A 26,474-nucleotide genomic window follows, 5' to 3' on the forward strand; every position below is an offset into this window, starting at 1 on the left:
CCCAAAAAGGTTGAAAAATTATGCTAAGGCTTATTTTCAGGTAGGGCTTATTTTCGGGCAAACACGTTACCTATTTTCTCTTTTACTGAGATAGGATATAGTAGCTTCTCAAAAGATTCTATCGAGGGAGGAGGAGCCAGTAGGAGCCAGTGGGAGTCAGAGGCAGACACAAAGAAGTTCACTTGAATAGATATTTGCACTTTAAATTACTGATAACCAATATTATCCATGTTTTTTTTTATGAAGAATATTTACATTGTTGACATCTAATAGGTTTCTAGATCATGGAGGAAAGCAATCTCCGTGACACATATCTCCCCTCACATACAGTGGCAGTGACCCTGTCACAAGCTGTATATTTCTCTTTGAGGCTATGTGCACACGTTGCAGATTCTCTGTGGATCCGCAGCGTTTTTTGCAGTGCAGAAACGCTGCAGATCCGCAATTGATTTACAGTACAATGTAAAAAAGCAGTGCACACTTTGCAGAAAATCCACTGCGGAAACACTGCGGTTTAAAAGAAGTAGCATGTCACTTCTTTTTTGCGAATCTGCAGCGTTTTTGTACCCATTCCATTATAAAAATCCGCAGGGGTAAAAAATGCAGCAAATCCGCAAAAAAAAACGCACAAAAAACGTTGCGGATCCGCACAAAATCCGCAGCTTCGTTTTCTGCCAAGAGAGGCAGAATCAGCACCAGATATTCCTAAGGCTAATCCGCAACGTGTGCACATAGCCTAAGGGTATGTTTATACATGCAGGAAAATATACATTGTGTGTAATGTTTATTTACATGTAATGTATAGCTTTGTGCATCTTATGTACAGTTTTTATGGTACATATGTGGATGTTGTGTATCATGGATTTTGGAATTCACATAGGTTTACATGCTTGTGAGCATTAGTGTACTCTTCATAGGCAAAATGTGTTAATGACTGTCTAATGTGTTAACATGTTCACATATTACGTGTGTGTGCATCATGGGAATGCTTATGTTAATGCACGTATGAAGATGTGAATGGGGTATTATTGAGAAGGGGTCTAGACACAAGTCATGAGCAGGGCCCTTTGCTGTCAGTGACTACCTCAGAAGTCTAGTGTTATTGTAACATAAGGCAAGTTCTCCATTCAAATATTGTTTTGTAGATATTTTAATTTCACATTTAATATGTAAATAATTTATTCATCACCTTCAGTCGATTACATTTTTAAATTAACTCTATTTTTATTACCAGGAACTATTTGGACACAACAGATTCTAAGTTTAATATTCAGTGAAGGGTACAGAAATGGAACAGAACAAATAGAAACTTCTGAAAGAGTACCATGGATTGAATTTCAAGCTTTCAGTAAGGATGGAAATTATGACCATAACAGTCGTCCTCCCCCTCGCTTGTTTGCATCACATTTGTCTTATCAGTTTGTACCACGTGAGCTGAAAAACAGGAAGGCAAAGGTAATAGAAGCCAATGCAGATAAGATAGATAGATAGAATAATTTAAAATAACTTTTTTTTTTTTAACTTTTCTGTCTCCCTTAATCCTAAACAAAAGTAGAATTGTGGGGGTTTTGTTCTGCTCCGCTAGTAAATAAAGATCGTTAACGAATACATTTTTTAATCCAACTAATCCCCTCACCGAAACAGGTACCTTTTCTATGACTGACAAATACTTTAGATCCCTACATTTTGTAAACAGCAGAGCTGCTGAATCTCCACAATAAGTTCCTTTTATACATAATTATGACTCTCAAGTTTGAGATTAATATGTCATTTCAAGGTATCTTTGTATAGATGAACTAGAAGCATTGTTTGTCTCCTGTTTTCCCACTCACTATTCTCCATAATAGGGTTAGCAGGGAAGTACGGGGAGAGCCATTGATAAGTGGATGTGCTACGAATCCTGGTGTGCCAACCTCCACTGCAGATGCAAGTAGAGGAGCTGCGGAGACACCATCACATGTTTCTCAACGCAGGCAGTGAATAGCCAGGCCTTTCCCCGGGAAGGAACAACCAAGGGAAGGGCATCATCCAATAAAGGAAAACATCCAATAAAGGAAAACCACCTATGCCAAGCATGGTATCCATCCACAGACAGCTGTTTCGGGGTTTTTTGCCCCTCATCAGTGTGGAGTAGGAAACAGCTGTCTGTGGATGGATACCATGCATGGCATAGGTGGTTTTCCTTTATTGGATGTTTTCCTTTATTGGATGCTGCCCTTCCCTTGGTTGTTCCTTCCCGGGGAAAGGCCTGGCTATTCACTACCTGCGTTGAGAAACATGTGATGGTGTCTCCGCAGCTCCTCTACTTGCATTTGCATATTTGGGGGCAGTGTTCTGGATCACTGCGTTGAGAAACACGTGATGGTGTCTCCGCGGTGTTGGATGTTTTGGTCTCCACGAGGTCAATCATCCGTGCCTTTATAAACCTCCACTGCAGGGCAGAATAATAAAAGTACCGTCACATTAAGCGACACTGCAGCGATATAGACAACGATGCCAATCGCTGTAGTCGTTGTGTGGTCGCTGGAGAGCTGTCACACAGACAACTCTCCAGCGACCATCGATGCCGAAGTCCCCAGGTAACCAGGGTAAACATCGGGTTACTAAGCGCAGGGCCGCGCTTAGTAACCCGATGTTTACCCTGGTTACCATTGTAAATGTAAAAAAAAAAAAAACACTACATACTTAAATTCCTGTGTCTGTCGCGTCCCCCGGCGTCAGCTTCCCTGCACTGTGTAAGCGCCGGCCGTAAAGCAGAGCGGTGACATCACCGCTGTGCTCTGCTTTACGGCCGGCCGGCGCTGACACCAGAATGTAAGTATGTAGTGTTTTTTTTTTACATTTACAATGGTAACCAGGGTAAATATCGGTTTACTAAGCGCGGCCCTGCGCTTAGTAACCCGATGTTTACCCTGGTTACAAGTGAAGACATCGCTGGATCGGCATCACACACGCCGATCCAGCGATGTCAGCGGGTGATCCAGCGACGAAATAAAGTTCTGGCCTTCTAGCTCCGACCATCGATGTCACAGCAGGATCCTGATCGCTGCTGCGTATCAAACACAACGATATCGCTATCCAGGACGCTGCAACGTCACGGATCGCTATCATTATCGTTCTAAAGTTGCTCAGTGTGAAGGTACCTTAAGGACGCATGTTTATCTAGAAGATTTAGCCTCTAGTTATTACCACCAATCTATCAAACCCTGAGAAATACATACAAGGGATATACCAACTATTCCCTCCGCTGTCAGGTAGAAACTTTCCAGGGATATGCCTAAGGACCTTGTAGGTATTTTTCAGGTTGTGTCCAATTTTGTCCAAACATGTCATAGAGGTATATGTTATTATGCAAGGTGTGAATATGTAGAAACAAAACAATGGGGAACGTTGAATTTTAACCTCCCAATCTTTCTCCTCCCATTGGTAGGAAATTTAGTAGGCCTCCATAAACATTACATGGAAAGTTGGTTTCAACAAAATCAGAGGATTCTAGTATCTAAGTGCAACTTATCTGTTCCCTTTTTTATTGCTGATTTTAGGACCATCCATGAACATTTCTTATAATTTCTTCTTTTTTATTGTACATATAAGCAATTCACAGATCAATGCCATTAGCAGACCAATTACAGTGGCAGGTAGCTGCAGCATGTCTACATTCTGGCAAATGGGGCCAGCTGTAGTTTCCTGAATAGCTGGGTGGTCAGGAGCACTGCTGTGTGGAGAAAACTTAGAAGGCACAAAGCTAAAGTATCACCCACTCTTGCTAACCATAAAGTGATGGCATAGCCTAGTGGTATGCCATCACTCTGCAATAAGGGAAAGCCCCAATAACAAAATCTTAAATCAATTATAAGGCACATATGCCATGTACACATATGTACTATCAGCGCATAACACAATTTAATGCAACACATATCAAGAGAAAGAAGTGCAAAGCAAATGTTCGGGATGTATTACATCTTTATCAATACATTTGGACTAAAATACATAGACAAAATTAGTACAAAGACAAAATCACAGGAATACCGACAAGCAGGATTGGGAAAAGAATATCCTCCAGTTTTTATGGCTACCAAAATATGGCAATGTATAACACAGGTTAAAAACAACATAAATGTTTACAAGTAAAGGAGAATGATTATAGCAAATGGGGGAAAAAATGGAAAATTTTGAATTGGTTTGGAGGGTGCAAGGATTTTGTTAAAAAGATGGCACAAATCCCATGTGCAAGAGAAAGGTGATGTTACCTGTTCATATTGAACTATGCAAATCAGGCTATCATTCCCAAATAGACTAGTATGGCAATTCATAAAACCTACAAGAGAAAAAAGTAAATGAAAACCCTGATATAACTAAGTAAAAAAAAAAGCAAAAATGCATTTAAATAACACAGAGTTTTTAGTAATACTGTTTTTTGATCAAAAAATAGCACAAAAGCCATCCCACCTCGTCACGGTAACTCTGATCGGGACAGTCCTAAACTATCTAATATTAAAACCTTACCATGTGTCAATGTTGACCTCAGTGTGAATAAGGGCAGATGAAAGGACTGAGCCCAAACAGTGAAACACTAGACTAGGGAAGCCTTATATAGTTTCTAGCTCAGAAACAGGGAGGCCACACCCCGGATTGCACAGAATGCAACAATACACAGAAAAAAAAAAAAAAAAAACACAAAATTGAGCTTAACTTAAGTTGGTATACATGCAGAAGTAAAACGCATGTTAAAAATGGCCACAAAACATAAAACCTACAAGAGAAAAAAGTAAATGAAAACCCTGATATAACTAAGTAAAAAAAAAAAGCAAAAATGCATTTAAATAACACAGAGTTTTTAGTAATACTGTTTTTTGATCAAAAAATAGCACAAAAGCCATCCCACCTCGTCACGGTAACTCTGATCGGGACAGTCCTAAACTATCTAATATTAAAACCTTACCATGTGTCAATGTTGACCTCAGTGTGAATAAGGGCAGATGAAAGGACTGAGCCCAAACAGTGAAACACTAGACTAGGGAAGCCTTATATAGTTTCTAGCTCAGAAACAGGGAGGCCACACCCCGGATTGCACAGAATGCAACAATACACAGAAAAAAAAAAAAAAAAAACACAAAATTGAGCTTAACTTAAGTTGGTATACATGCAGAAGTAAAACGCATGTTAAAAATGGCCACAAAACATAAAACCTACAAGAGAAAAAAGTAAATGAAAACCCTGATATAACTAAGTAAAAAAAAAAAGCAAAAATGCATTTAAATAACACAGAGTTTTTAGTAATACTGTTTTTTGATAAAAAAATAGCACAAAAGCCATCCCACCTCGTCACGGTAACTCTGATCGGGGCAGTCCTAAACTATCTAATATTAAAACCTTACCATGTGTCAATGTTGACCTCAGTGTGAATAAGGGCAGATGAAAGGACTGAGCCCAAACAGTGAAACACTAGACTAGGGAAGCCTTATATAGTTTCTAGCTCAGAAACAGGGAGGCCACACCCCGGATTGCACAGAATGCAACAATACACAGAAAAAAAAAAAACACAAAATTGAGCTTAACTTAAGTTGGTATACATGCAGAAGTAAAACGCATGTTAAAAATGGCCACAAAACATAAAACCTACAAGAGAAAAAAGTAAATGAAAACCCTGATATAACTAAGTAAAAAAAAAAAAAAAGCAAAAATGCATTTAAATAACACAGAGTTTTTAGTAATACTGTTTTTTGATCAAAAAATAGCACAAAAGCCATCCCACCTCGTCACGGTAACTCTGATCGGGACAGTCCTAAACTATCTAATATTAAAACCTTACCATGTGTCAATGTTGACCTCAGTGTGAATAAGGGCAGATGAAAGGACTGAGCCCAAACAGTGAAACACTAGACTAGGGAAGCCTTATATAGTTTCTAGCTCAGAAACAGGGAGGCCACACCCCGGATTGCACAGAATGCAACAATACACAGAAAAAAAAAAAACACAAAATTGAGCTTAACTTAAGTATGGCAATTCACCCAAACGGCCCTGAATCAGAGGCCCAACAAGATGCTAACGGAATGCCAAATTAAAAATAGTTTATAAAGCAGAGAGGGGAAAGTGAAATATTGTCAGACAACAAATTACATTTTCGGCTCTTATGGAATGCTGATATGGAATTTGGCTTTAGCTCCCTGGGCTTCAGTTTATGTTCCATAAGGCAAGTGTATGAGTAATATACTGTATATCTGTTATTGTATGCTTCCTAATTTGGCGCTATGCAATTCTACTTAGAGTGTTTATTAGGAAGGGACATTATGACACTCTTTAGTCATTAAATTAAGTTTTAACATTTTCACTCCTGTTGTGGCCATAGAAAATTTTAATCCTATCCATTAAGACAACCTATATGCACAAAACTACTACATTTATAACCCTTGTTCTTAGTCCAAGCCATGGCTAAATTTCCAACACAGATGTCAATAATGAACTTGCTTAAACAGTTAATTGCATGAGCTTTCATTTGTGATTGAAGAATTATTGTTCTATTCATTCCTTTCATAAACTACAGATTTTTTTGTTTTGTTATTTCTTATTAAAGATTATATATGTGATGAGAAATCCAAAGGATGTCATAAAATCTCTATATCATTTTGAAGCCATGGCCGCCTATGCAGAAACCTCTCCAGATTTTGAGCACTTCTTTCAAAAGTTTTTAGATGGTGATGGTGAGTATTAATATTTATTATTAATAGATACACAGAACACATAAATCTCTGTTTTTTATATATAAACATATAAATGCTGTCTCAGTGGTGACTCGCATGCCTCCCATGCGACTCTACTCGCTGTGCGGTTTCTTCTCATGTCAGGTGTTTCTGCTGAGTCTGTTTTATGCTGCACTGCTGCATCTACATGTGGCACTCAATCAGCCTTAGGGGACTGTGGCGGGTCTCTGCAGGAATTTAACCCTGCTGTGTCCTGCAGAGATTAGGTTCCCAGGCCTATCCCATACTAACAAGGCCTATATTAGGCAGATCCTCCTACCACTCCTCGCCCGAATGTTGGTTCTTAGCCAGTCTGTCTGCTAGCATTTGTGTATTTTGACCTTTTTTGATCCAGTTTGTTTACTTATCCTGTCTTACCCCTCCACTCCTGACCTCGGCTACGTTTACTGATCCTGTGCTGTCTGCCCCGACTTCAGACCATCTGACTTTGCCTCTATCTCACCCCTCTGTACCCGACATCCGCGCCTCTGACTTGGAGTGGGACCGGGTGGCTACTGGTTGCAGAGCCTATCCTCACTATCAAAAGCTTTAGTGAAAACCCGGTGTTGCATTTTCTTGCGTTCGGCGGGCACGTCAAAATGATGCATGTCCCTGTGAACACAAAGTTAAAGATAGGTAAGCAGGATGCATGCGGAAGTAGGCGGAGCTTAAGGAAAGAAGTCCGCAGCACCACGCTGCGGACTGGAATGCTAATGTGAACCTAGCCTTAGTCCATGTTCATGTTTGTCAAAGTATCTGCTTCCCATTACGCCCCAGCCTGCTCCTGACCTCGGCTACATTTACTGATACTGTGCAGCCTGCCCTGACCTTGGACTGCCTGACTACACCTCTGTTTTGCCCCTCTGTACTTAATGCTGTGCCTCTGACCTTCTGGTCTGCTGCTGCAGACCCGGGGACTACTTTGAAGTATTACCTGGTGAAATCCGGCAGCAAAGCTTATTCTCACCATCAGCAGTTCTAGCGAACACCAAGTACTCAGTTCTTAATGCCCCTCCTAGGTAAGCCTGGCCCGTAGCACAATGGGCTTTATCCTGTTAAATGGGACTGAGATACAATTTCAGACAGTGCCGCTATTAATGAATTATGCCTCATTGAGCAGAGTAATCAATGAAGGTGACCTGCCCCTTCAAACAGTTAATCACTAGGGATGCCAAAAGTAGGACTACCTCCTATATATTATTGATAGTTTATCTTAATCACAGGTCATCTATTTTAAATAATTGGAAACTCCTAAAGTTCATTGTTACAAGGTAAACTATACTTTAAATATGGGACTGGTAATCATTTGCCCTGTATTTAGCCATGGACCTTATGTGCTGTCCTGTTGCTAAACACTGGATGATAGCATTCTGTTTTATCATATTAATTACACTATTTTCAACTATTAATGTCATAAAGAAGCTAATAGTCAGACTCAAGAAAGTTCATATATTTCATACTTGATCCACAGTTTTTGCTGGCAGCTGGTTTGACCATGTTCGAGGATGGCATACCCATAAGGATTGCTGCAATATTCTTTTCATAAAGTACGAAGATATGATCATGGTAAAGACAAATGTATCTTTTATATATTACCATTTTTATTTTGTAAAAAGTTTTGAAGTTGCTATTCTCTTCAATAGTAGCAGTACTCGAAGCTATACTGTTCCACTTACATCTAGCCACCAGTGGAGCTAATAAAAGCAGATTGATGGGGGTGCTGGGTGTAAGACAGCCACTGAATTTATGCACAGTGGTATTTCAGTGCTTTGAAATATGAATATTTATGCCCAATGAACTTTTTGTGAAAGAAATGAAACATTTTCTAAATATAAAAAACTGAAAATTATGACATACATTTGTATTCAGTGAACACGATTCACTACATTGTAGGACCTTTAAATGAAATTTTTGGGGAATGACTCTACCAGCTTTCCAGTACTGTCTCAGTGTGTTCCAGCTGGTGTGACTAGCGGTCGCATCACTAATGTGACCGCAAACCAAATCAACCAGATTATCATGGGACATGCCCATTAATGGATTATCATCGGACAAGTTAGGAATATGGTGTTTTATTATTATTAGTCTTTTACAGGAACATGGGCATCAATCAATTAAACACAAAGGTGAATATAACTATGCTTTTTTATTTTAATTTCAAATAAAGGTGTCAGGGTCTTTATTTCAATTAAAGGACTTTATTCTGGCTTTTTTTTACAATCTAACTATGGGGTTAGTAATGGAGGCATCTTATAGCTGCTTCATCAATACTGACCCCTGGGCTTGCTGTAAATGGAATAAAACAGCTGAAAACAAGCCCAAATCTATTGTCCCACTTGCCACTGCAACAGGGCAAGTGTGAAGAGGAGGGCAAAGTGCCAGATATGGCGCATCTAATAGATGCGCCTTTTCTGTGGCGGTTTCGGGCTGCTATTTTTAGGCTTTGAAAGGCCAATATTCCTGACCCTTTCCCAGTCTGAAAACACCAGCCTACAACTGTCAGCCTACACCTTTTTTTTTAAAATAGTTTATTTAAATATAGAAAACAAACCTTGTGGGACCCCTCTTTTATTGGCAACCAGCCTTAATAAAGCTAACAGCTGAGGACTGCCTGCACTAGTTATCAAAAATAGATGAGATCCCATGTCATGTTTTAAAAAAATCTATTTATTTATAGCACAGGCACCGGCTGACAAATACTCTCTTCTGCCTCTCCTGCTCTCCCTGCTGTCGGCGACAGCAGGTGTACACTGATGAGAGTAGTACTCTCATCAGTCAACGCCTTTCACCAGTGGTAACTTTTTTACCACTGGTCACAGCTGCTGGCTCGCATGCTGTCATCTGACACCGTGGGAATCGCAGCTCTCTGACCAACAGTAACTAATTTACTGCCAGTCAGCACCCATGTTTGCTGCACTTTCACACAGATGACTGCATGGCAAACAACAGATGTTTACGCCCCCCCATTCATCTGAAGTTTGGGTACTGTTCTGGTACCTAAACCAATCTTCTTTTAATTGATCGGGCAAAACTGCCGGACCCGAACATTCATGAATTTGACTGTCACTATTCTGTTTCCTTTGGTTGCAAGATTAGGTGGATAGAACTTATAAACAACAGTGCATGTTGAACAATGAAAGTACAATGCTTTATTAAAGATATTAAAAACATGACAGACAAATTATTAAAAAGAGTGCCTATAGTGCCATGAGTGGCACCACCAGATGGCAGGCAGGATCTTAATATAACAGTACTATGCAGTGCAGTCCAGAATATTCAAAGGTAAGCAGCAGAATACAAATGAAACAATTCATCACATCCAAAAGGAACGTATTGAAACTCCTATATACCGTATATGCAGAAAATACTCAGAAATATTAGAGTGTCTATAATACATAGAAGGTACAATACTGCAGCATGAATAATAAACCCATTATATCCTACACTAGCTGAAGAGCCCGGCGTTGCCTGGGCATAGTAAATATCTGTGGTTAGTTATAGCACGTCACTTCTCTTATTTTCCCATCACGCCTCCCATTTTCCCAATCACATCTTTAATTTTCCCCCTCACATCTCTCATTTTCTCCCTCACACCTCTCATTTTCTCCCTCACTCCTCTCATTCCCACCTAACACTTGTCATTTCGACCTCACATCTGTCATTTTCCAATCACTACACTATTTTCCCTCACTCCTCTCATTTTGCACTCACACCTTTTCATTTTCACCTCACACCTCTCATTTTCACCTCAGTATATACATGTTTGTCATCTCCCTTATATATAGTATACACCAGTATGTCATCTCCTGTATATAGTATATACCTGTATGTCATCTCCCCTGTATATAGTATATACCTGCTGTGTGTCATCTCCCCTGTATATAGTATATACCTGTATGTGTTAGGACTGGCGGAACGCACCAAGAGAGATGATATAGATGCGTTCGCAGTCCGGGGTCCACCGTGCAGGTGAAACCTGCCGCTAGGAAATGACAGACAATATGGCGGTATTCAAAAGTATACACGCGTGGGTTAAACCTCACCCAGCATGAAGAAAGTGATCCTGTTGCGTCACAGGACCGCGGTACCGCACATAGAGCGCGAGCAAGTGGTCAGCGAACTAAACCCCAACAGGGATTGTAGTCCGATTAGACCCTTGCTGGCACTACACCGCTACTGGGTGTGAAAGGAATTATATAATTAAGGCACCGAAGTGCGAACTGTGCCATGCTGGCAGGCACCACTAAGCACCCAGACGTGGGTCAGGAAGCGCACACTGGCGCGTGGCACCGCACTGGCGGTCACAGCAGTAGACGCTGACACGTGTGTGACACGTTGAGTGATAAGTCGGGCGCTAGATAGCAGCCATACTCCATACGCGAACAATCATACAATAGGGTAGGGGTATTTAAAGAACGACTTGCACTCACAACAAACACACGTATTAAATTGTACACTAGCGCATGGCCGTGCGGTCATGCACAGTTTATATAGTTGCAGGACAGGAAGCGACCACAGAAACTTTACCCTTCCAAGACCTGCCAAGAGGACCAATAGAATGCGCTGCAGAGTCTGAGCACATGTCCACTCGCTGCTGACCAGTATAGGCTTTACAGGCAGAAGCTGGAGAAGCAGCAGTAACTCTTCTCACAGAGTCAGACTGAGCGAGACGCTGGGATCGACGTCCCTGCTGAGCAGGCTCCACTGCGGCTGGAGGAGAATGGGAGACCGCAGCGGAGACGGATCGAGATTCCCCCTGTGCAGCAGAGGAAACTCGACTCCTAACTTTACCCCCCCTCCTTGGGCCTCGCTACGTTCGAAGGCAGCAATGAGCTGTGGGGCCCGAATGTTTTCAGCAGGCTCCCATGACCTGTTCTCTGGACCATAACCCTTCCAATCCACCAGATAGAACTTTTTGCCGCGTACCACCTTACACCCCAAAATAGCGTTCACCTCGTAATCGTCCGTAGACGAACCCGATGTCCCGGCAGATGACTCGGAAAACCGGGACATGTATACGGGTTTCAAGAGGGACACATGAAAGGTGTCGGTGATACCCAAGCGTGGAGGAAGAGCCAGGGGGTAGACCACAGGATGAACCTGTTCGAGAACCTTGAAGGGACCCAAGTAGCGAGGCGCAAACTTAGTGGACTCAACTCGCAGCCTGATGTTACGGGCGGAGAGCCACACCAAGTCGCCAGGAGCAAAGGTCGGAGCGGTGCGCCGATGAACATCGGCGGAGGACCTCATTCTCTCCTTGGAAGCCCGAATGGCATCCTGAGTGCGATCCCAAATGTCCCGTGCCTCCACAGCCCAGTCTGCCACCCTGGAATCGGCGGAAGACACGGGCATGGGCACAGGTACCCGCGGATGCTGACCATAGTTTAGGAGGAATGGGGTCTGTCCAGTGGAGTCAGCTACAGCATTGTTAAGAGCAAACTCCGCCCACGGTAGCAAAGATGCCCAGTCATCTTGTTTAGCAGAGACAAAATGTCGCAGATATGTGACCAAGGTCTGGTTGGCTCTCTCCACCAACCCATTCGTCTCGGGATGATATGCCGAAGAGAGATTCAACTTGATACTGAGAAGGCGACAAAGCTCTCTCCAGAACCGAGACGCAAACTGGGGACCCCGGTCACTGACAATTTTGTCTGGCATACCGTGAAGACGGAAGATGTGTTTAACAAACAATGCTGCCAAGGCCTGTGCAGAAGGTAGCCGGGGAAGCGGCACCAAATGCACCATTTTAGAAAAATGGTCGGTGATAACCCAAATGACAGTACAGCCACGTGACTTGGGCAAACCCACCACAAAGTCCATCCCGACCATCTCCCAGGGCCTGTCTGCCACCGGCAGAGGGTATAACAACCCAGCTGGCCGTTGACGGAGAGACTTATTTTTGGCACAAGAGACACATGCCCGAACGTAGTCTCCAATGTCACGAACCATATGTGGCCACCAATACATTCTCGCCAACAACTCAGATGAGTTGACACCAGGGAGCGAGAGAGAGCGTCAGCACGAATGTTCCTCTCCCCGGCGAGATAATGTAGAGTGAAGTGGAACCGGGAGAAAAACAAGGACCATCTGGCCTGACGAGAATTCAGCCGCTGGGCTGTCTGTAAATAGACCAAATTCTTGTGGTCTGTGAAGACTTGGAATGGGAACCGAGCACCCTCCAAGAGATGTCTCCATTCCGAAAAGGCCAACTTCATTGCCAGCAACTCCCTATCCCCGATGGAGTAATTTCTCTCCGCTGGTGAGAAGGTTTTTGAGAAGAAGAAGCATGGATGCTTCCGACCTTGAGCATCCTTTTGATAGAGGACTGCTCCTGCACCAACGGAAGAGGCATCCACCTCCATTAGGAATGGCTTATCCACATCGGGACGATGTAAGATGGGAGCGCTAGCAAAGTGGGACTTAATAGAAGTGAAGGCCTTGGAGACCTCTTCGGACCACGATTTAGGATTCGCTCTCTTCAAGTGGGGGATGAACTGATGATAGTAATTTATGAACCCCATAAAGCGCTACACCGCTTTCAAAGAATGGGGTTCCTGCCAGTCCATCACTGCCTGTAGTTTGGCAGGATCCATAGCCAATCCCTGGGCCGAGATGATGTAGCCCAGGAAAGGTAAAGACTCCTGCTCAAACATACACTTCTCCAATTTGGCATAGAGGAAGTTTGCCCGTAGGAGGTCGAAGACTTTGCAAACATCTCTCCGGTGGGAGTCAATATCTGGAGAGTAGATAAGAATATCATCCAGATAGACTACGACCGAGGTGGAAAGCATATCCCGGAAGATATCGTTCACAAAGTCTTGGAAAACGGCTGGGGCATTACAGAGCCCGAAGGGCATCACCAGATATTCATAGTGCCCATCCCTGGTGTTAAAGGCCGTCTTCCATTCATCCCCCTCACGGATGCGAATCAGGTTGTAAGCACCCCGCAAATCTAATTTAGTAAATACCCTTGCTCCCCGAAGTCTATCGAATAACTCAGATATCAAGGGCAAAGGATACTTATTCTTAACGGTGATGGCGTTAAGACCCCTGTAGTCTATGCATGGGCGCAATTCCCCATTCTTCTTCTGCACGAAGAAGAACCCTGCCCCAGCAGGTGACACTGACTTCCTAATGAATCCTCTTGCCAGATTTTCCTGGATGTACTGTGACATTGCCTCCGTCTCCGGGAGAGATAGCGGATAAACTCGACCCCGGGGAGACTCAGCACCAGGCAAGAGATCAACAGCACAGTCATAAGGGCGATGAGGCGGAAGGACCTCCGCCGCCTTTTTGGAGAACACGTCTGCATAAGACCAATACTGCTTGGGGAGAGAGGATAGATCTGCGGGTACCTCAGTAGTAGCAACCTGAATGCACTCCCTCTGACACCTACCCCCACAAGATTCACCCCAACCCAGAATTCTGCCTGAGGACCACTCGATATGAGGAGAGTGGTACCGTAGCCAAGGTATTCCCAACAGGACCTCATCAATTCCTTCCGGAATGACGAGCAGAGAAATTATCTCCTGATGAGATGGCGACATGGACAGAGTAAAAGGGATGGTCTGGTGTGTTATCTGTGAGGGCAATGTCGACCCATTCACCACTTGCACCATTACTGGTTGAGCAAGCATAACCAGGGGTATTGCGTGACGTTGGGCAAAGGCAGAAGACATAAAATTGCCCTCCGCCCCAGAATCCACGCAGAGCTCTACCGAGTGGGAGAATGAGCCAATAGTAATTGTCCCCTTAAAGGACAACTTAGAGGCAAACGTCGCCGTGTCTAGTGTACCTCCACCTACTACCACTAGACGCTGACGTTTCCTCGACCGCTGAGGACATCTGGTGGCTAGATGTCCTGACTGCTGGCAAACATGACAGACCCTGAGTGCACAAGCGGTCTGGGACTTAGATCCTGCTTGTGACACTTCCCTGGCCTCATGTGACTCAGGAACCAGGACCGGAAATTCCAGAGGTTTGGCGAAAGTAGGAGCCAGCCGAAACCTCTGCCTACACTGGGCTCGCTCTAACCTCCGCTCGTTAAAACGGAGGTCAATTCGAGTGGAGACAGTTATTAACTCCTCCAGTGTGGCAGGAATCTCCCTAGTGGCCAGAGCGTCCTTTACGTGGTCAGCCAAGCCCCTCCAAAATATGGGGATAAGAGCTTTATCCGACCAATCCAGCTCAGATGCTAAGGTGCGGAATTGGACGGCAAAATGACTGACCAAGGACTCACCCTGAGTTAATGCCAGCAATTGGAGCGCAGTATCATGGGTGACTTGAGGTCCTAAAAAGACCTGTTTCAGAGCGCTCAGAAACAGCGGAGCACTCTGCACCACATGATCGCCACGCTCCCACAGCGGCGTAGCCCATTCCAACGCCCTGTCCGACAATAGAGACAGAATAAATCCCACCTTAGCCCGCTCTGTGGGAAAACGTGTAGCCAGGAGCTCGAGGTGAATAGAGCACTGACTCACAAATCCCCTACAAAACTTGCTATCACCAGAAAATTTTTCTGGCAGCGGGAGGCGAGATAATGTCGGAACAGGGGTGGCAATGGACATAGTAGCTGCAGCCACGCTGGCAGCCTGTACAGCTACTGCAGTAACATCCACAGCTGAGGTCGCGCTCTCGAGAGCCGCCAACCTACCCTCCAGCTGCTGGATATGCCGCAGAGATTGCTGTTTGTCTGTCATCACTAGCCAGACCCTGGCGCTAGTGTAATGTTAGGACTGGCAGAACGCACCAAGAGAGATGATATAGATGCGTTCGCAGTCCAGGGTCCACCGTGCAGGTGAAACCTGCCGCTAGGAAATAACAGACAATATGGCGGTATTCAAAAGTATACACGCGTGGGTTAAACCTCACCCAGCATGAAGAAAGCGATCCTGTTGCGTCACAGGACCGCGGTACCGCACATAGAGCGCGAGCAAGTGGTCAGCGAACTAAACCCCAACAGGGATTGTAGTCCGATTAGACCCTTGCTGGCACTACACCGCTACTGGGTGTGAAAGGAATTATATAATTAAGGCACCGAAGTGCGAACTGTGCCGTGCTGGCAGGCACCACTAAGCACCCAGACGTGGGTCAGGAAGCGCACACTGGCGCGTGGCACCGCACTGGCGGTCACAGCAGTAGACGCTGACACGTGTGTGACACGTTGAGTGATAAGTCGGGCGCTAGATAGCAGCCATACTCCATACGCGAACAATCATACAATAGGGTAGGGGTATTTAAAGAACGACTTGCACTCACAACAAACACACGTATTAAATTGTACACTAGCGCATGGCCGTGCGGTCATGCACAGTTTATATAGTTGCAGGACAGGAAGCGACCACAGAAACTTTGCCCTTCCAAGACCTGCCAAGAGGACCAATAGAATGCGCTGCAGAGTCTGAGCACATGACCCTCGATCTCCAACGGGAGATCTTGCCCTGGGCATGCTCAGTGTGCGCAGACAAGGACTTAGTCCCAGAGAAGTCCACTCGCTGCTGACCAGTATAGGCTTTACAGGCAGAAGCTGGAGAAGCAGCAGTAACTCTTCTCACAGAGTCAGACTGAGCGAGACGCTGGGATCGACGTCCCTGCTGAGCAGGCTCCACTGCGGCTGGAGGAGAATGGGAGACCGCAGCGGAGACGGATCGAGATTCCCCCTGTGCAGCAGAGGAAACTCGACTCCTAACAGTATGTCATCTCCTCCTATATATAGTATATACCTGTATGTCATCTCCTCCTATATATAGTAAATACCTGTATGTCATCTCCTCCTATATATAGTATATACCTGTATGTCATCTCCTTCTATATATAGTATATACCTGTATGTTATCTCCTCCTGTATATAGTATATACCTGTGTGTCATCTCCCCTGTATATAGTATATACCTGTGTGTCATCTTCCCTGTATATAGTATATATCTGTGTGTCATCTCCTCCTGTATATACCTGTATGTCATCTTCTACATATAGCATATACCTGTATGTCATCTCCTCCTGTATATAGTATATACCTGTATGTCATCTCCTCCGGTATATAGTATATACCTGTAGGTAATCTGCTCCTGTATATAGTATATACCTGTGTGTCATCTCCTCCTGTATATAGTATATACCTGTATGTCATCTTCTCCTGTATATAGTATGTACCTGTATGTCCTCTCCTCCTTTATATAGTATATACCTGTGTGTCATCTCCCCTGTATATAGTATATACCTGTGTGATCTCCTGTATTAGACCTCGTTAACACGTTATTTTCTCAGTATTTTTACCTCAGTATTTGTAAGATAAATTGGCAGCCTGATAAATCCCCAGCCAACAGGAAGCCCTCCCCCTGGCAGTATATATTAGCTCACACATACACATAATAGACAGGTTATGTGACTGACAGCTGCCGTATTTCCTATATGGTACATTTGTTGCTCTTGTAGTTTGTCTGCTTATTAATCAGAATTTTATTTTTGAAGGCTAATACCAGACTTGTGTGTGTTTTAGGGCGAGTTTCGTTTGTCAAGTTGTGTGTGTTGAGTTGTGTGTGGCGACATGCATGTAGCGACTTTTGTGAGATGAGTTTTGTGTGGCAACATGCGTGTAGCAACTTTTTGTGTGTCGAGTTGCATGTGACAGGTTAGTGTAGCAAGTTGTGTGCAGCAAGTTTTGCGCATGGCGAGATTTGCACGTGGTGAGTTTTATGTCTGGTGCCTTTTGAGTATGTGCAAGTTTTGTGTGAGGCAACTTTTGTATGTGTTGCAAATTTTGTGCATGTGGCAATTTTTCCGCATGTGCAAGTTTTGCGTGTGGCGAGTTTTCCATGAGGTGAGTTTTGCACTTGTGACGAGTTTTGCGTGAGCCTATTTTTTGCATGTGGCGAGTTTTGCGCGTGGTGAGTTTTGAGCGGAGACTTTTGTGTTTTGACTTTTATGTGGCGAGGTTGGTGTATGTGTGGTGAAATGTGTGCTGAGGGTGGTATATGTGTTCAAGCTTGTGGTAGTGTGTGGCGCATTTTGTGTGTGTGTTCATATCCCCGTGTGTGGTGAGTATCCCATGTCGGGGTCCCACCTTAGCAACTGTACGGTATATACTCTTTGGCGCCATCGCTCTCATTCTATAAGTCCCCCTTGTTCACATCTGGCAGCTGTCAATTTGCCTCCAACACTTTTCCTTTCACTTTTCCTTATTATGTAGATAGGGGAAAAATAGTTTGGTGAATTGGAAAGCGCGGAGCTAAAATTTCACCTCACAACATAGCCTATGACGCTCTCAGGGTCCAGACGTGTGACTGTGCAAAATTTTGTTTCTGTACCTGCGACGCCTCCAACACTTTTCCTTTCACTTTTTTCCCCATTATGTAGATAGGGGCAAAATTGTTTGGTGAATTGGAATGCGCGGGGTTAAAATTTCGCCTCACAATATAGCCTATGACGCTCTCAGGGTCCAGACGTGTGACTGTGCAAAATTTTGTTTCTGTACCTGCGACGCCTCCAACACTTTTCCTTTCACTTTTTTTCCCCATTATGTAGATAGGGGCAAAATTGTTTGGTGAATTGGAAAGCTCGGGGTTAAAATTTCACCTCACAACGTAGCCTATGACGCTCTCAGGGTCCAGACGTGTGACTGTGCAAAATTTTGTTGCTGTAGCTGCGACGCTTCCAACGCTTTTCCTTTCACTTTTTTCCCATTATGTAGATAGGGGCAAAATTGTTTGGTGAATTGGAATGCGCGGGGTTAAAATTTCACCTCACAATATAGTCTATGACGCTCTCGGGGTCCAGACGTGTGACTGTGCAAAATTTTGTTGCTGTAGCTGTGACGCTTCCAACACTTTTCCTTTCACTTTTTTCCCCATTATGTAGATAGGGGCAAAATTGTTTGGTGAATTGGAACGCGCGGGGTTAAAATTTCGCCTCACAATATAGCCTATGACGCTCTCGGGGTCCAGACGTGTGACTGTGCAAAATTTTGTGGCTGTAGCTGCGACGGTGCAGATGCCAATCCCGGACATACACACATACACACACACACATTCAGCTTTATATAGTAGATAAATAAAAAACCTAAAGTCAACATATCTTACCAGGGACCGTGCGATAGTGCCTCTTCCCCTATGCGCGTTTCGGCGGTGTGCCTTCGTCAGGATGTAATGGATATTTTGCTGATTTTCCTTTAAAATATGAACTTTAATCCTTACAGGATCTTCGTTCTGTGGTGAAACAGATGTGCGTGTTTTTAGGGAGAGAATTAGATAATGAATCTTTGAATATTGTATTGAAACGAGCAACATTCAACGAAATGAAAAAGGATCCACTTGCAAATAAAGAAAATATGCCAGAGGATTTTTTTGATTCTAAAATTGGAAAATTTATGCGAAAAGGTAAATATTTGAAAAACACTTCGAAAAATATAATTTAACTTGACGACATGTAGAAACAAGATGAAACTGCCTAAATGTTATCTAATGCTCAGTTCGCACCATACATTGGCAATAAGTCCAGTGTACTGAATTTTCCATAGTCTTCAACATGGAATATGTCTAGAAGCTTTACATATATAAAAAAAAACAGCACAAAAAACATACATGGGTATACTTTGCTTAACTTTTTTTTAAGAATTGATCTACAAAATGAGTATTCATATTAATAATTGTCTTGTTCTATTCTATACATTGTATTTATCTGGCTAAGATAATATAGTCTGCTAAATTGCTTATAATACAATTTAATTGTAGAAATATGAGTAACATCCTATATTTAGTTACTTTTTTTTTATCAAAAATTAAACGTATTGCTCAAGATAAAAATAAATGGTTGCTTTCTTACAATAATGGGCCATCCCCATTCACAGATTTGGGGTGGCATTGCAGTTCAGCCCTATGCATATTGCAATTTAATTAGGATACCAAATCAAACACAAAACAAGGGCACTGTTTTTGTAATGAAGCCAGCCAAGCTTTTCTAATCTGTCACAAATCCTTTACCGGTTATGCGCACCTTCCTAACTGATGAAATGCAGTTTAGGTGGATATTGTTAATTACTGTATATTGGATATGTGCTTATGTAAGTACTACTGACGTTTCAATGTGTGTCGATCTTTGCAGGTACCATTGGAGACTGGAAAAATATCATGACTGTGGCACAAAGTGAAGCATTTGACAGAATCTTCCAAGAAAAGATGAGAGACTTAGAGCTACATTTCACCTGGGACATAAATGAAAAAACATCTGAATAGACAAATTCCTTTAGGTTGGAATCAGAAATGATGTGTTTTGTCAGTTTTTTTTAGCTAAAACCAAGAAAAGGGAAATATACCGTAAATGAAGGACTTATTATAATTTTGAGTCCAATTCTTGTTGGTTCCTTATCTGGTTTGGCTCAAAAATCTACATCAAAAACTGAAACAAAATGTTATATTTCATTCCAAGACCAGGATAGTTTTAAATTTTAGGTTCAGACCTATTTTTTCATTTTTATCATCAGCTCTCCTAGAACTTATGATGTGAATAATGTTCAGTGAAGTAATTTGTTTTCAATTTACCCTGTTTATTTGAGTAAATTGGAACCATTTGGGTTAAAATGTACACTGCTACACAAAGTTAAAATATATGTGTTTTCAAGAATTGTTTGTTTTTAATCCTCATTCGTAAAATAGAATAAATAAGTTGAAACGTTTATCATTTATTCTTTCAGTTCAGAATGTGTTACAAACTTTTTCATGATAATGTAAAAGCATATGTGCTTTTCTTTTTTTAAGTTTCCTATATAAGGAATATTTAGAATACTTAAAAATATTTCATATATAAAGAATCATTTTAGAACATGATGTTATATGCTGGTACGTAAACACATCGACCTAATAGACAGTAGCCAGAATAAATAGAGTTACTTAGGGGTCCTCTTTAAGGTTTAAGGCGGTCTAATAATTTAGAAAACCTCTTATTAGGAAAAGATGACCTGTATAGACCATGGAAAATTGATTTGATTGATATTGTGCATAAAAAAATAACATTTGACAATTCTATTGGTTGTTATCTTTGTTATTCAAAACCTTCAAAAGTCAAAAGCATCTTAAATACATAGTCAAACATTCTGGGTTTCCTGGAAAAGACATTTAGACAATGGCTAAAATGTAATGAAATACCGGTAAATGAAATCTGGTAAGACTGTTTAAAGAAGTCCAATCATTTCTTGGCAAACCTCATGATGTAATAATAGCCTAAAATATTAGACTTTTAGGCTACATTCCCATGATGAGCTTTTAGTCTTTTGGTGTGTTTTTAACACTGTGACTTACAGTTCTAGCAAAGTGGATGGAATTTATAGAACTCTTATGCCCACTGTACTTCTTTTTAACGATGTGTAAACTGACTTGCTGTGCATTTTTAAAGTCCGCAGCATTTCAATTTGTCTTGCTGGTATGCTGAATTTTCTGTGCGGAAATTCCCCATGGACTTGCATTAGGTGCGGAAATTCCATAGTTAAAAAAACATACATGTGTTTTTAGCGCATTTCAAAAGCGGAAACACATTAAATCTGCACCTAAGTAAGTCAGTAAAGTTTTGCAAAAACAAATTATTTAAAGCATGACACACCAGAGACAAAAATGCAGCATCAAAAACGCATGTTAAATAAATGCACACATAAATGCAATGAAAAAACGCAAGTAACCTAATTAAAAAAATAGGTGCAGATCAGTAGCAGAGGTACCAGAGGTCACAGCATGTATGAAGTCAGAGACAAGCCAGAAGTCAGAGCGAAATGGGAGTGCAGTATCCAAAATGTGAGACGTAAGACAAAGTCGGGGTACAAGCCAGAAGTCAAAGTCGGTCGGGGAATGAGGTATCAGACATGGAAAGCAAGAGGCGGGGTTCAGAGATGAGGGCGAGTCATACCAGTAAGGAAAAACAACAGACGAACACTACGTCAGGGATAGGGAATGGGTCTCACACAAATACAGGAAGTAAGAAGCAGCAGGATCACCAGGGTATACGTGTCAGCTGCTCTAGCCTGGAAGCAGAAACCATCACTGATGCTGGCATGCAGACTGCAGAGGACTGAAATAGCCCAGACAGCTCCAAAACGAGACAGAGGATGTCAACCCCCACATGACCCCCGCATGACCAGTCCAGAGAGGGAAGAACAAAAAACAAACTCCGGAATGGATCATGACAATTAGACAAATGAATGGTTAGAACAAGGTCAGGCAGTGATAGATCAATGAGCAAGATGCTAGACGCTGGGAAAACAATCACACAGATCTGAAATTACTACAGCTATCTTGGATTGAAAGCTCAGTTAAATAGCTGAGCAATCAAGGGAATGTGGAGCATCTGGTGAGGACTCAGCACCTCCCAGGTTTAGATTGGACAGCAGAGCTGTCAATCAAAACACAAACAGCTCAGCACGTACCTGCAACAAACTGGACAACTGAGCTGTCAATCATAACATACAGCTCAGCATTCCCCTCCACCAAACTGGGCAACTGAACTTTCAATCACTGCACAGACAGCAGGGCCGCGCTTAGTAACCCGATGTTTACCCTGGTTACCATCGTTAAAGTAAAAAAAACAACCGCTACATACTTACCTACCGCTGTCTGTCCTCGGCGCTCTGCTTCTCTGGTCTGGCTGTGAGCACAGCGGCCGGAAAGCAGAGCGGTGACGTCACCGCTCTGCTTTCCGGCTGCCCGGCGCTCACAGCCAGACCAGAGAAGCAGAGCGCCGAGGACAGACAGCGGTAGGTAAGTATGTAGTGGTTGTTTTTTTACTTTTAGGATGGTAACCAGGGTAAACATCGGGTTACTAAGCGCGGCCCTGCGCTTAGTAACCCGATGTTTACCCTGGTTACCGGGGACCTCGGGATCGTTGGTCGCTGGAGAGCTGTCTGTGTGACAGCTCTCCAGCGGCCAAACAGCGACGCTGCAGCGATCTGGATCGTTGTCGGTATCGCTGCAGCGTCGCTTAGTGTGACGGTACCCTTACTGCTCACTCAGAGGGCTGTGAAACTCATGGTGCAGTGCACTTTAGAGCTGAAAGACAATTCAAGGGAGAGTGGCCTCCAATATTCTCCACTGAACAGTGGAGAGCAAGCACCCTTTTCTCTGAGGAATAATAGTAGCTGGGAATCTAGCAGTGAGGCTGAACGCACATCATAATTTCTCAAAAGGCCTCAGACTCCACAAAGTGATACGGCAGTGACTATAATGCCAACTTGATTAGGTGAGAGTTTAGTTGGCAAATCACTGGATGACTTGGAGTGTAAGTTTGTTTCCTGAACACACAATCAGAGAAGGATATTTACAAGTGTGATGGAGGAGGAAGTGTAATTTGAGTACAACAAGCAAGGGTGGTGGATGACAATGATGTTGATGATGTCACCAACCAAATATTTCATGAGGATGCTGCCTGAAGGACGGTAAGACTGCTATATTTCTAACTGCTGACCACCTTGCTCTTCCCATATGAGCAGGTGATGTTACATTATTTGCTGATGGAAAGCCAAAGTTCTTTGTTTATGATACCCGAAATGTCCAAGGCTTATTTTCCTTTTGCAGAGCCTGCAAACTGGCAAAGAAATGTCTAGTGGCCACACGGAAAAGAACTTCCACACATACTTGTACGTATGACTCACCACTAGTTCCAAGACACCTTTCAGACTGTGTAAACCTCCTCAACCAACTGCATATGTGGCATCTCCTACTCCAAAGCTGACCACAGATTTTTCACCAGAGGATCTTTTAGTTGTATTTCACCTGTGCTGTTTATAGTCGAGGCGAACACCCTGCTTCTACGATGGCTTCAACTCAACAACACCTCTGTCTTGTTCCCAGGTTTTGTTCACCACAAACTCATCATTGTCATCCCAGATTCAGCTGACAGCTACCACTGTGTGGCAAATGGCATGAGCCTGTTGACCCACCCCCTTCCCTTCCTGATTCCCACCTCGAGATTTGTCCTGTCTTAGAATGCTACTGCCATTACCAATGCCTCAATCTCAATGGCTTGAAGAGAAAAGAACAAAAATTGCCATTAGTATTAGGTGCTCCATCTTTTTAAGCCTCATATCTACTCAGTACAAAGGCTGATCGTTCATCTGGTCTAACAAATTTACTAGAAAAAGCTCTTCTGGTATACCATATTCCTTAACCCTGGGGGTGTAGTTGGTTCATGAACTAAGTAGCAAAACAAAAATAGGTGTTATTGCTCTGTATAGAAAATATGTTATGGTGATGGAGAAGGTGTACAGTGCAAAACACTGACTCAAGCTTATGTTAAAGATTTCAGAGTCTATGTTATCCTGCTGTAACTGAGACAGCCAATGTGACATACAATGGGTATGGAAAGTATTCATACCATTTTAAATTTTTCACTCTTTGTTTCATTGCAGCCATTTGGTAAATTCAAAAAGTTCATTTTTTCTCATTAATATACACTCAGCACTCCATCTTGATTGAAAAAAAGCATAAATGTAGCATTTTTTTCAAATTTATTAAAAAAGAAAAAATGAAATATCACATGGTAAGTATTCAGACCCTTTGCTCAGTATTGAATATTTAAGTCACATGCTGCCCATTTCCTTGTTATCCTCCTTGAGCTGGTTCTACTCCTTCATTGGAGTCCAGCTGTGTTTAACTAAACTGATAGGACTTATTTTGGAAAGGCACACACCTATAAGACCTCACAGCTCACAGTGATTGTCAGACCAAATGAGAATCATGAGGTCAAAGGAACTGGTCAAGTAGCTCAGAGACAGAACTGCAGCAAGGCACAGATCTGGCCATGGTTACAAAAGAATTTCTGCAGTACTCAAGGTTCCTAAAAGAACAGTGACCTCCATAATCCTTAAATGGAAGAAGTTTGGGACCACCAGAAGTCTTCCTAGACCGGGCTAAACTGAGCAATCATGGGAGAAGAGCCTTGGTGAGAGAGGTAAAGAAGAACCCCAAGATCACTGTGGCTGAGCTACGGAGATGCAGTAGGGAGATGGGAGAAAGTTCCACAAAGTCAACTATCACTGCAGCCCTCACCCAGTCAGGTCTTTATGGCAGAGTGTCCTGAAGGAAGCCTCTCCTCGGTGCAAGACATATGAAAGCCTGCATATAGTTTGCTAAAAAACACATGAAGGACTCCCAGACTATGAGAAATAAGATTCTGTGGTCTGATGAGACGAAGATAGAACTTTTGGGTGATAATTCTAAGTGGTATGTGTGGAGAAAATCAGGCACTGCTCATCACCTGCCCAATAAAATCCCAACAGTGAAACATGGTGGTGGTAGCATCATGCTATGGGGGTGCTTTTCAGCTGCCGGTACAGGACAACTGGTTGTCATGGAAGGAAACATGAATGTGGCCAAGTACAGAGATATCCTGGATGAAAACTTCTTCCAGAGAGCTCTTGATCTCAAACTTGGCTGACGGTTCACCTTCCAACAAGATAATGACCCTAAGCACACAACTAAAATAACAGTGGCTTCAGAACAACCCTGTGACAATTATTGACTGGCCCAGCAAGAGCCCTGACCTAAACCCAATTGAGCATCTCTGGAGAGACCTGAAAATGGCTGTCCACCAACGTTCCCCATCCAACCTGACGGAACTAGAGAGTATCTGCAAGGAAGAATGGCAGAGGATCCCCAAATGCAGATGTGAAAAGCGTGTTGCATCATTCCCAAAAAGACTCATGGCTGTACTAGCTCAAAAGGTCACTTCTACTCAATACTGAGCAAAGGGTCTGAACACTTATGACCATGTGATATTTCAGTTTTTCTTTTTTAATAAATTTGAAAAAATTACTAAATTTCTGTATTTTTCAGTCAAGATGGGGTGCAGAGTGTACATTAATGAGAAAAAATGAACTTTTTTGAATTTACCAAATGGCTGCAATGAAATAAAGAGTGACACATTTAAAGGGGTATGAAAACTTTCCGCACCCACTGTATGTTCCATTATGCCTGACTCGCTGATTTGCTTGCCAGACACAAAGGAGGCCAATTGTGAACTGTATTTTTCACTACTGCTGGGATGGTGGCTGCAAATGTGGTGGCGTTTCTGAAGCTACATTTTTTTCTATGGTGGCATGGGTGATTGTTTTTCTCTTATGCTATCACATCTATTGCCAGTGCGGCATTTTGGTTTACCATATATTTTGGTCACAATTATAATGTCCTTTATTAACTTTTGTTACTAGCACTAGCCAACCCTGGAGAACTATGAAATCAACTACAAATGTAAGGCAGGGTTCACATGACGGCCAAAAAGGCTAATGACACACTAACCTGCCAGTAAGAAGGGTGTTCCGTGTTTGTCTCCAGTTTGACAATTTAGACAAGTGTTCCAAAAACAACCAGCACAGTTAAATATCTCAATTTATATAATTTGCATTCAAGAGATGTTAAAAGGTAGGAACACAGCCTCAAAATCCATAATCAATCCACTGTATGCTTGTTGGGTGTATAGTGCCAAATTGGAATAGACAAACATGTATGCTAAAAGTTAGTTGTGTGTATGATATTTTCAAATTTTTATATTGTATTTTAAAACATTATATCCCTTGACCTAATGACCTAATGCTATAGTGTTTGTTTGGCCGGGGTCACACTTGCGTGTGTAATGAGAGAAACTCACACAAGTCTCCCGCATCAATACCCGGCACTCGGACTGGAGCGTGCGGCTGTATGTAGTTCTACGCAGCTGCACGCTCCGGTCCCGAGTGCCGGGACTTGATGCGAGTTTCTCGCA

At 42.8% G+C, this 26,474-nt stretch overlaps 1 protein-coding gene across 2 annotated transcripts in view; it reads left to right on the top strand.

Annotated features, from left to right (window-relative positions):
• The window catches only part of LOC138637475 (amine sulfotransferase-like), a 44,776-nt gene extending 24,367 nt beyond the window's left edge, over positions 1–20,409 (top strand). For both annotated transcript variants that reach the window (XM_069726192.1, XM_069726191.1), the window contains exons 3-7: positions 1,235–1,455; positions 6,575–6,701; positions 8,212–8,306; positions 18,934–19,114; positions 19,839–20,409. In XM_069726192.1, the coding sequence (XP_069582293.1) occupies positions 1,235–1,455; positions 6,575–6,701; positions 8,212–8,306; positions 18,934–19,114; positions 19,839–19,969 (755 nt within the window). In that variant the 3' untranslated portion in view covers positions 19,970–20,409. The remainder of the gene's footprint in view (positions 1–1,234; positions 1,456–6,574; positions 6,702–8,211; positions 8,307–18,933; positions 19,115–19,838) is intronic.
• Positions 20,410–26,474: the final 6,065 nt, after the last annotated feature.

Source organism: Ranitomeya imitator, chromosome 5 (assembly GCF_032444005.1).
Source record: "Ranitomeya imitator isolate aRanImi1 chromosome 5, aRanImi1.pri, whole genome shotgun sequence".
NCBI classification, from domain to species: domain Eukaryota; kingdom Metazoa; phylum Chordata; class Amphibia; order Anura; family Dendrobatidae; genus Ranitomeya; species Ranitomeya imitator.